The sequence below is a fragment of the Lutra lutra genome, chromosome 1 (assembly GCF_902655055.1).
Source record: "Lutra lutra chromosome 1, mLutLut1.2, whole genome shotgun sequence".
Lineage (NCBI taxonomy): Eukaryota > Metazoa > Chordata > Mammalia > Carnivora > Mustelidae > Lutra > Lutra lutra.
The window spans coordinates 70,852,325-70,864,515 of NC_062278.1; the positions used below are offsets into that span (position 1 = coordinate 70,852,325).

A 12,191-nucleotide genomic window follows, 5' to 3' on the forward strand; every position below is an offset into this window, starting at 1 on the left:
GTCTGTTGGCCATCTGGATGTCTTCTTTGGAAAAATGTCTATTTGTGTCTTCTGCCCATTTCTTGACTGGATTATTTGTTTTTTGGGTGCTGAGTTTGGTAAGTTCTTTATAGATTTTGAATACTAGCCCTTTATGTGATATATCATCTCCCATTCCATAGATTCCCTTTTACCTTTGTTGACTGTTTCCTTTGCTGTGCAGAAGCTTTTCCTCTTGATAAAGTTCCAATAGTTCATTTTTGCTTTTGTTTCCCATGCCTTTGGAGACACGTACAGTAAGATGTTGTTACAGCTGATGTCAAGGAGGTTGTTGCCTGTGTTCTCCTCTAGGATTTTGATGGTGTCCTTTCTTACATTCAGGTCTTTCATCAATTTTGAGTTTATTTTGGGGAATGTTGTAAGAAAGTGGTCCAGTTTCATTCCTTTGCATGTTGCTGTCCAGTTTTCCCCAAACTATTTATTGAACAGACTGTCTTTTTTCCATTGGATATTCTTTCCCACATTGTTGAAATTAGTTGACCATATAGTTGTGGGTCCATTCCTGGGTTTTCTATTCTGTTCCATTGATTTGTGTGTCTGTTTTTGTGCCAGTATCATACTGTCTTTATGACTACAGCTTTGTAATATAGCTTGTAGTGCAGAATTGTGATGTCTCCACTTTGCTTTTTCTTTTTCATGATAACTTTGGCTATTTGGGGTCTTTTGTGGTTCCATACACATTTTAGAATTGTTTGTTTTAGTTCTGTGAAAAATGCTGGTGTATTTTGATAGGGACTGCATTAAATGAGTAGCCTGTTTTGGATTACATAAAGATCATTCAGAATTTCTCTAAGCACAGGATCATTGCTGGTTTAAAGTCATTTCTATTAAAGTGCAATTCATATTAATATTATCAATTTTTACCTTATCTAAAACATTTTATCTGCATCCTATTGTGATAGTTTGAGGCTAAGTGGCAAATTTTATTGGGTAAAAACTAACTCAACTACATACTAATAATTTAAAACAGAAGATGTAGAATTAAAAGAAATCAAGAATGGAAGGCAATGTAAAGTGTATAAATAAATTATATACCAAGTGAGGAAGTTTGGGTTTATTCACTATCACATTTTCACTTGATCTTAGCCAAAAGGCCGAGAAGCAATCACTATCACATTTTCATTCCTACTTTAGAACTGGAGAAGATGGCTTCTCCATCCAGATCATTTTATTAAAGCTCCAATTTACTTATATTCTGGTATTTTATAGAAAGAGTCTGACATGAAAGTTGGTTAATGAGGCATTGCTCTATAAACAAGCAAAGCCTTGATAAATACAGTCTAAAATAATGGACAATTATCATTTAAAAGCTATGATGGAATTGAAGATTTCTTTGACAACACTATAAACCATGACAGCGAAGTAGAACATATGATGATGGTATCACTAATACATGGTTAAACCAAATTTACGTCATGTTTGCGTGTGTACTTGTACACACATTAACTTACGTTCTTATTCTTTTTTTTTTTTAATTTCTTTTTCTTTTTTTTTTTTAGTGGTGGGGGAGGCAGAGGGAGAGGGAGAGAGAGAATCCCTAACAGGCTCTGCACCCAAAGTGGAGCCTGATGGGGGCTCGATCTACAACCCTGAGATCATGACCTGAGCCAAAATCAAGAGTTGGACGCCCAACCAACTGAGCTACCCAGGAGCCCCTGTTCCTATTCTTTTATGTTTATTTTGTTATGTTCTATTTCCCTCCCATTAATCAATGCATTATGACTCTTCCTTCTCATGTTATCCTCTGCCTCCCTCCAGTATAAGTGTAAAGAGTTTAAACTGGAGGCGTAGATGCACCTGGCCCTGGGCAACTCGAGTCAAATCTGACAGTATTTATTATTAGCCCCATCTTCACCTGGTTATGGAAGTCTCAACCAGTGGTTACCAAGATATGGCCCTAGAACCAGAAGCATGAGCATTGCCTAAAAATGCAAATTCTTAGGCTCTGACCCAGATCTATTAGATCAGAAACGTGTGGGCAGGGGCCCAGCCCTCTGGGTATTAATGAGCCCTCCAGGTGATTCTGATGCTTATTCAAGTTTGAGAGCCACTGGTCTCACCTTGGTCTTGCTGCCCTGTATCCTCTCTGCCTGAGTTGATTTCCTGGGTACTTACATATCTATGAATTTCAATTTTCCTTCTCTGATTGTCTCCTGACTGGGTCTCTGATCTCTCGACTGGATTTCCACTGATTCCAGATTTAACACTTTAGTTTCCCACTGAGATTTCCACCCTGCCTATTATACTGGAGCCCTATCAGCCCCTTTCCCTAAATACATCATAGCTCTGCCTTTAATGCCCCCCTCTCCGGGCTGGTCACCAAGTCTGGCCTTGAATCAGCTGGGCCATTTGGAGCTAATTCCCACTGGGGCATCTCCATGACCTGACAATCCCCAGCAGGACATTATAATGCTGGTCTAAGCTGACCTACAGACCCTTCACTTGTGGATACTGTGGTTGACATCAATATCCTTCCTTTTTAGGCCCTGTTGTATAGATGATCATTCTAACCTGCCTAAAGTCCCATTGTTATACTCCCCTCTCTCTGCTGTTCTGGATATCAAGAAACTGCATAGGCTATGCCATCTATTTGAAATCAATGGATACCTTTGGAAAATACTATAAGAGAGTTAGGTAAATACTTCAGGATAAAACATATTTTTGATTTGGGGATGACCTCTTCAAGGTAAAGAAAGACAACAGTAGAAAATAAGTTATATTTGAATTACTTCAGGAAAATGTTGATATCACTACTTCATGTTCTGAATATTCTAATTTACCTGATGGGGTAGTTAATACTTTTATGTTGCAGGGATTAGTATCCTCTAATTTTTGTTTTCTAAGCCCTAATATTTCCATGCATGGATCCACCTACTGAAATTTATTTTCCAGAAACCTGAACATATCACTATTTTGCTAACACTTCACAGGGGACCCAGTACTGTAGAGTTTAATGCAATATGTGTGCTCACCCACAGGAACCTACAGGTAGCTACTACTGTGAAGGAAATTGTGGGTCACATTTATATGTCTAGAAAATAATTCAACAAACATTTCAAAACACTCTCTATTCAACTTTGGTCAAAGCCCTTCAATGTGTTTAGCAATCATCACAGTACTTCAAGAAGTTCTTTATTTCCTTGATTTTGGGTTAATGCCTGGCCACTTGGCCCAGTTTAAGCATAAGTTTTCTTGTACTAAAGCTTTGAGTCCTGTTTCTGTTTCCTCTTTGCCAAATGGATAGAAAATTATCAGTAAGTGCTTAATAAAAAGTAATTTGCACTGTGGTTATATTCATTTAATGTTTCATGTAGCAATTATTTATTTAATATTACTGTATCTTAGGCACTGTGTTGATATTGGAATAAGAATACCTGTCTGAATCCTTTTGGAAGTCATTTTCCAGTCAAACGGATCTTTTCCTGTTAGATGTGATAGGTATGGAATTGCTTTATAGAGAGTGGGTGAAGACCAGGGAGGGATTGCAAAATCATCAAGGTATATGGCATTGAAAAATAAAATGTGACTTACCCAAAACACTGTTATATTAGGGGATATGAAAATGAGAACCCAGATCAAAAATATACTTAAATAAAGACAATAACATTTTAAAATAGATTTACCCATTTTTACAGTTGGCACAAGCTCTCCATTTTTGTCAGCTTTCCACCTTGACTATTATACTGGAGCCCTATCAGCTCCTTTCCCTAAATACATCACAGCCCTGCCTTTAATGCTCTCTCTTCCTGGCTGGTCACCAAGTCTGGCCTTGAATCAGTTGGTCCATTTGGAGCTAATTCTCACTGGGGCATTTGCATGACTTGACAAGCTCATGTATAACCCCCAGCAGGCCATAATAATTCTGGCCTAAGCTGACCTCCAGACCCTTCATTTAGTGGATACTGTGGTTGACATCACTATCCTTCCTTATTAGGCCCTGTTGTATGACCTAGATAATCATTCTTACCTGCCTAAAACCCCATTATTATACTCCCTTCTCTCTGCTGTTCTGGACATTAAGAGACTGTATAGGCTATAACATCTATTTAAAATCAGTGGATGCCATTATCCATTATCTATATAATTTAGGTTTATAGTGATCATCTTCCAGGGACTTCTTGGGGGGCCCCTGACTGACGCTCCATTGCTTTTCCTTTGAGAAATTGTCTAACTTGTGTCTATAGGAGCCCTCTGGTTAAACATATGGTTCACTAATCAAATATATTTAAGTATATCCTGTGTCTCTAATTCTATCCTAAGTGCTATAAGGAATTAAAAACAAAACAAATTTACTTTCTCCTTGGTATTACACCTTTTTGTGGTTGTTGTTGAATTGTGAGTATCTTGAGGATAAGACCTGTGTGTTTCTCGTTTTCGTATATTCCAGAACATATTACATTGTATTCAATAAGTATTATTGAATGGAAGAATTCATAGATAAATAAATAAATTCACTTCTAGATACAGACTATAAACAGACAACACCCTGAGATTTCTTATACTCTTAGAAAAGTCAGTTGAGTTGGTGATAGGCCTAGGAGAGGCCAGACTGTTTCATCTTGTGAATGAAGGTCAACTTCACCCCAGGGAAATTTAATGTTATAGACCTGCCATTGTACTCTTGACCAAATCAGCAACACCAGAAATGAAATAGTGCAGTCATGCCTTGTAATGCTATCCTTTGTTAAACATGCCACTCACCTGATCTGAAGCCAAGTCAGCATGGGGGTTGTTCCTCCTCCAAACACCCAGACTGTGAAGAACACGAGCAGCAGTGTGGTGGTAAACATCATTTGTTTGGGCTGAGATTGTGTGTCCCGAATAGCTAGGGCAAATGCTATTGCTCCTCGCAAACCTTACAGGGATAACCAACAGAGAATAAGAGAAAATGAACATCTGCATGAGTCTTGTTCTCATTTTCCTATATTCATCTTTATAATTTTCTAACAAACACAATTACCTCTTTAAATTAAACTTTTTGCAATAATTGTAGATTCACTTGCTATTGTGAGAAATAACATACTCCTTGTCTGCTCTTCCCCACTTTCCCCCCAGTGGTAATATCTTGCAAAACTAGTACAATAGCACAGCCAGGATTTTGATGTTGATGCAGTCAAGATACAGTACATTCCCATCACCACCAATATCTGTCATGTTGCCCTTTCATGACCACATCTATTTCCTTCCCACACGCTCCCTCCTTAATTTCTGGCAACCAGTAATCAATTCACCATTTCTATAACTTTGCCAGTTTGAGAATCAAATGGAATCATGTAGTATATACTTTTTTGGAATTGGCCTTTTTCACTCAGAATAATTCCCTGAATATTCATCCAGGTTGCTGAATGTATCAATAGTTTATCCCTTTTTATTGCTGAGTAGTATTCCACTATCTGTTCCACAGTTTGTTTAGCCATCTATCTGTTGAAGGGACATCTGGGCTTCTAGTTTTATGGCTATTACAAAAAAGGCTGCTGTGTATAAAGACAACAATATGTATGTGTGTAACTTACGTATGAATGTAACTTACATACGTAAACATAAGTTTTCATTTCTCCGTGGTAAACGCGCAGGACTGTAATCACTGATCTGATTCCATATTTAAAAAAAAATTACCAAATTGTTGCCAGAATGGCTAGACACCACTTATATTCCCACTGGAAATAGAGAAGTCATTTAGTTGCTCTGCATCCTCACCGGCATTTAATGTCACTATTTTTATTTTCACCATTCTGATAGGTATGTGGTAATAGCTTATTGTGGTTTTACTTTGCATGTTTCTGTCTTTTCTTTTATTTACTTAAGTAGGCTCCGCACCCAGTGTGGAGCACTTAATTTGCATTTCTCTAATAACTAATGGTGTTGAGTGTTTTTTAATGGGCTTGTTATCTTTATACTTGTTGGGGGAAATGCCTCTTCACGTCTTTTTCTCATTTTATTTTTCTTCTTTATCCTTTTTTAAATCTCATTTTCTAACTGAGTTATTGGATTTCTGGTTGTTGAGTTTTGAGAATTCTTTATATATTCTAGATAATATCCTTTTTGGGATATATAGTTTGCAAATATATCCTCCCATTTTGTAGCTTTTTATTGATGAAGTCTAATTTGTTTATTTTTCCTTTTATGAATCATGTTTGGAGTCAAATCTAAGAATTCTTCACTTAGATCTAGGTCCCAAAGATCCCCTGTGTTTTTAAACTTTGTTTCTAAAAGTTGTACAGCTTTATATTTTACATGTAAGTGTCTGATTATTTGAATTAATTTTTGTATAATGTATGAAGTTTAGGTTGAGATCTCCCCCCCCTTTTTTGGCCTATGTATACTCGATGTTTTTATTGAATTACTTTTGCAACTTTGTCAAAAATCAGTTGGGTATATTTGTATGGGTCTATTTGTGGGTTCTCTATTCTATTCCATTTATCTGTGTGTCTGTCCCTCATCTAATAGCACTCTGTCTTGATTACTATAGATTTATATTAGGCTTTAATATTGGATAGAATGATTCTTATATTTTGTTTTCAGAATTATTTTAACTATTCTAGGTCTTTTGTCTTTCCATAAAATTTTAGAATAATATTGTGTATACCTACAAAAATTTTTTTCTGGGCACAATTACTTCTAAAAAATGAAATGTGTCAGACAATAAGGAAAACCAAGCTTATGGACTACAAATTAATAAATAGTTAAATAACATTTAAGAATTACTCTAGCCTGAGTACATACTACAATAAAGTCTATAATCTAAACTACCTGTTAAACCTGATTTTTTCTTCTTTAATAACAATATGCTAAGTGAATTTTTATGAATCCACATTAAATGTATTTGCAAGAAGAGGTTTGTTAAAATTTCAAATCAGAGTGTGCCGACAAAAATAGAAACAGAGATGAAGACTTCAAAGAAGAATAAATAAAAGCACAAATAGTAAAAAGTTAAAATGGAAGATCTCTGTTGGGTAGCACAAGACTTACAAGACATTTATGGGTCCTATTATATCAGATAATGGCAAATAAACATTTTCAATTACAGCAAGAATAAGTCAAAGAGGTAGGGATTTGGTTTTTTTTTTAATAAGATGGTTTGAATCACGTACATAAGATTTCAATGATCCACTTTTGTAATATTTACTGTATCTAACTTTCCAAATTTTATTCATATATTAAAAGAATTTTAGAAATTGGACACAGTTTAGGATGAAGAAAACTATAGCGTGGTTTTATCCATGGGTTCCCAACTTAGATATAATATTCCTTTCTTATCTCCATACCACCAATATATAAGAGGCAAGTGGTGTAACACAAGATCCAGAGAATTAGGTGAGAGAGACTTAATATATTTTGCCTGAAACAAGGAAGCCTCAGAAAGAGAGAAGAACATGTACTCTGATTATAAAATACCTTGAAGGAACAAAATGTAATGGAGGAAGGAAATTATTCTAAATTTCCATGTAGACAAGGAAATGGCCTGAAGATAAGGAAGATAACATTTGAAGTAGATATTAATATAAAAAATTCTTATACATCAGAAATTCTGAACACTTGAGATGACTGTACTCAAGAAGAAAAGTTCTCCATCAGAGATGTTCATGCATTCAGACCCAGTTGGGAAAAAAGAGTGGGATTATTAATAACACTTAATACTGGGGAATATTTTAATAATGTTCTCTCCTGGAAATACAAATGGTGTCATTAGGGAACAGAAATTAAAAGAAACAGTCTTGCAACAGACTTCTGTATCAGAGGAGAGAATTTATAGGTCAAGGTAAAGCTCCTAGCAGTGTTTAATCACAGTACAAGATTGGAAATAGAAGGCAATCTTTTCATTTTCTCTTTTCCTCAAGCACGCATTGTTAGAAATGTTCATAAAGCAGCAATACTCCAAATTAGGTGGTGAGTATTAGAAGTATTAAGTGATGAGACTTTAAGTATTTCTTATTTTATTGAATATGTGTGTGTGTGTGTGTTTACTTTGAGTTTTTGTGAGAAAGAAGAGAATAGAGATTGGAATAAAAGAAAAAGTTGTTACATCATGCTTATTGTAAACTCTTTCATGTTAGATATCAAGGACAAGAAAGTATACAATCATTTATTTTCCTAAATATGTTTAATAACGTATTGTTACTATATTAAACTAGCATAACTAGGCTTTTAAATCTCAATTATCTATACATGAGCAGTTCTTGGTTCAAAACTGTACTCAAAAGATTACTATTAGTCTGACTTTCATGAAATATATATCCCATATATAAAATTTTATGTTTATAGGTGAGTCAATGTAAAGATCTTTGAAGAAAAAAAAAGGAAAAGTTCAGCCACTGCCTTTTACTTGTGGCAGGTTGAGAAATATGCTAAAAGGGCCAACTCCAAAATGTTGATAAGAGGATGCCTTCATACGATAGACATGGGAAGCATGAACTGAGACAGCTGAGGTTGTTAAGTGGACAAAGTGAAGCTATTTTGGAGCTCCAGATAAGAAGTAATGCCTATATTCCATCCTTTATGATATCAAAGTTATTTATCCCACATTTGGAGCCTAGATAATTGTCAATCAATGGTCTTTCATTGCTTCATTCAATATCTTTATATGTGTCTTAGTCAACCATAACAAAATATCATATGGGCTGCCGTAGTGGAATACCATAGACTGGGTAGCTGCAACAACAGAAGTTTATTTCTCACAGTTCTGGAGGCAGGCATGCCCAAGATTAGAGGGCTAGCTAGCATGGTTGGGTTCTGATGAGAGCTCTTTTCCTGGCTTTTGGAAGGTTACTTTCCTGTGCAAAAGCAAGCTCCATGTGGTGTCTCTTCTTATAAAGACAGCAATGCCATCGTAGGGGCCCCAGCCTCATAATGATGTGGGAAACAAAGACAAAAGAAAAATTAAATTTCTTTACTACTTATAGCCCACAGATAAGTCCTTGAAACGGGCAGAGTGGCATTCCTCTAGAAACTCAGCTGCCTCGATGTTAACACTCTGTCGAGGGCATAAGGCAGTCTAAGCCTGACCCCCAGGATCCTGTAAATCTGCTTTAACATATAAAAATTCCTGTGGAAACCTCCTTTATCTCCCCCTGTCAATATATATGTTGGCAATCATCCCTGAAGCATATGACCCACCGGTATATATCTGAAGGGTCTCATGACTCAGGTTTTATTACACAGTAATAAATGACCTTTTCCTAACAATAACTAGTCCCCTAAAGGACCTGGAAACCTTGCTTCCAAAATTCCTTAGAGACTTAACACTATCCCTAATACCCTCCCAATTTGAAAGTATATGATGGGCCACTCCTCATGCCCCAGTACAGCTTTATCTGCCCATGGGTCCTATCCCTGTGCTTTACTTAAATCAACTTTTTGCACAAAAGATGGTTCAAGAATTCTTTCTTGGCCATCGGCCCTGAACTCCAACATCTTTCCTACATTAATAACATCATCAAAACCTAACTACATCCCTCCAAACCCCATCTCCAAATACCATCATTTTGGGGTTAGGACTTCAACAAATGAATTTGAAGGGACACAATTCAGTCCATCTGCTTTGTGGAGGTTCTATGCTCACCTCTCCTATCTATTTAACATGGATTTGGGAAACAGAAGGCTTTAGGATTGAAATAAATTACTTCAGCTACCAGCAAAATACTAGAAATGAAAAATTAATATGGACTCAGGAGTTTCTTTTAGCAAAACACTATTTCCAAGGAACATCCACTTTGCTTGGAAACTCAGGAAATCCAGAACTCATTGTCAAAGCTTGTGTTTTGTTTTGTCTTATGGGTATGTTGACCCTTTGGATTTACCTTTCTTTTTTTCTTTGTTTTAACCAACTGAATGGAAATGATCGTATGCTTTCGGGGGTTGCTAGACTATGTCATTTCATTTTAGATGGGTTTACTTTGCAGAGATATGACATATTTCACATACTCAGTTGGAAAGTTAGCATCATCTTGGGGAACAAAAGAATTACCTGCAATTAAATGTGGTTTTGTTTAAAATTGGCCTCTAAGGGATTCTTATTTTAATCATGTTGATGTTCTATTCATAACAATAGAAGACTGTCAAACCAGGGAAAACTTTCTAGCAAGGACCCCTGCTGCAGAAACCATGCAGTTTCCTGTTTATCTTTAAAGAGCAAAAGTGAAACTTAATCTGTTATAAATTGGCAAATGTGTTCTGAATGGCTGAAGGTCAGATACTGCTATGTTTAAATCACAGGAATATAACTACTCCCTAGGGCATTTTTACTGAAGGTGCAAAGCAACAGTCAAAAACTAAACATTTATTGAGCACTCACTATATGCTATACTTTATCCAAGACACAGTGGATAAATGCAAGAATGAGGAAGTTTGGGTTTCTCCATTCCAGGGCTCATGATACTGCAAAAGTGACTCTCTTAACAGGTAGATGGGGATAAGGTGTATTAGAGGTGTAAAGTGTATACTGTGCATGTACAGTCTGATGAAAAAGATTTGATTGCTAAATTTCATGAGGGTCCAAATCATGACTGTTGTCAACAGATAATGTTTAAGGAGCTGAAATCAATGGTGGGGTAAAAGAAGTCTGCATACATGGTTTTCTACGCCTGAGTCATTTTCTCCCATCCTAACTCTCTGAAGTTCTTTTTATAACTCTCACCCAAACTTCACCTAATTCCAACTGGTCTTCAGAGTTCAACTGAGCCACTGATTTCTCTACAAAGGCTCTTCTGAGGTCTGGGCCTGGGTTGGGCTAATTTATATGCCTAGTACAACCCGTGCTTGCCTCCTCAGGGGACTTAGAACATTACATTCATTACATTGCAATTGGCTAGTTGCTGCTTATCCACAACACTATAGCAATGCCAACCACATAATAGGTGCTCAATAAATATTTGTTGATCAATGAATGCATGAATGTTCTGATTCTTCCATTCCTGATTACATATAGGAAAACAATTGATAACTTCTAGTTCAATGAAATGGTTGAGTAATTGTTTCTGTAATTTCAGCTTCTGCCCTTTTATCATTTATTGAGACTCTTAAAGCCTTATATTGAGAATCAAGGTACTGGGGATCTGTTCTCAGGCCTGCTCCTAATAGGTTGCGTGATCATAAGCAGGATGCCCCATCTGGATTTGTGTTGTCTTATATCTAGATGGAGGTCTTAAGATTAGACTACGGTCTTTAACTAGAACTACATATTAGAATCAGTTTAGAACTTAAAAATATTTGCAATTATAGATGCTGGTGTCCTGACTCCAGAGATTTGGATTCAGCAGAGATTGAGTTACATGATGGCTCAGGCTTTTCTCACTTCCCACTGTACCACCTTGGTTCAAGGCCCATTTCCTTACACCTTGAGTATGCTGTCAACCAACCCTCTGGTACTTTGGCCTCACAGCCTTCAACCTCTCCTCTTTCCAGGCTATCCATATTCCTCTGAACAGTTTCCTCAAAACCTAGCTTTTTATCTGACCCAGAAGCTGTAAATGGCTTCCCGCACCCCATAGAAACATTTCAATCAGAACCTTACCCCACTTTTCCTATTACCTCCTCTTTTCCATTGAGATCTTTTCATACCAATAAGATGGTCTTCTCTCTTCCGTAAACAGTTGCTGTCCTTACCTCTGTGCCATGGACCCTAATGTTAACTGCTTTCACTTCTTTCTACCTATGTTCTACCCCAATGAAGTTTTCCCAGAATACTACAGTCTACACTGTTTTCTCTTTCTTAGAAATCCCATAGAACATATTGTCATGCCACTTGCATCTGTAAATGATATTCTGAAATGAATCAGTAGTTTAATTTAATCTGTTATTTACCCTCAATTCTTAATCTCTCAAAGGTTGAAATTACATCTTCCTTACACTTGTAGTACCTGAAACATGAAACTCAGTAAGTGTTTTTAAATTGAGCAACTGCAGAGGTTTCTGACCCTCTAGATATGAGGTGGTATTACTCATGAATTCATTCATTCATCCTTTCGTTCATTCAGGCTCCAGGGGATAGTAGTAAATAAGTGATAGTCTCTGCCTTAAAGGAGCTTCTAGATTAGTTGGAAATATATATATGTAGTGGGAGTATTTAGGGTAGTTAGGAAAGCCACTATGGCTAGGTGGCATTTGAGCAGAGACTCTAATAGAATGAAAAAAGACTATGTGGGTATCTGGAAGAA

At 36.5% G+C, this 12,191-nt stretch overlaps 1 protein-coding gene across 4 annotated transcripts in view; it reads right to left on the reverse strand.

Moving 5' to 3' along the window:
* SLC9A9 (solute carrier family 9 member A9) overlaps positions 1–12,191 on the reverse strand; it is a 577,794-nt gene that overhangs the window by 223,478 nt on the left and 342,125 nt on the right. For all 4 annotated transcript variants that reach the window (XM_047727082.1, XM_047727072.1, XM_047727098.1 and 1 more), the window contains exon 12: positions 4,741–4,894. In XM_047727082.1, coding sequence (XP_047583038.1) covers positions 4,741–4,894 — 154 coding nt within the window. The remainder of the gene's footprint in view (positions 1–4,740; positions 4,895–12,191) is intronic.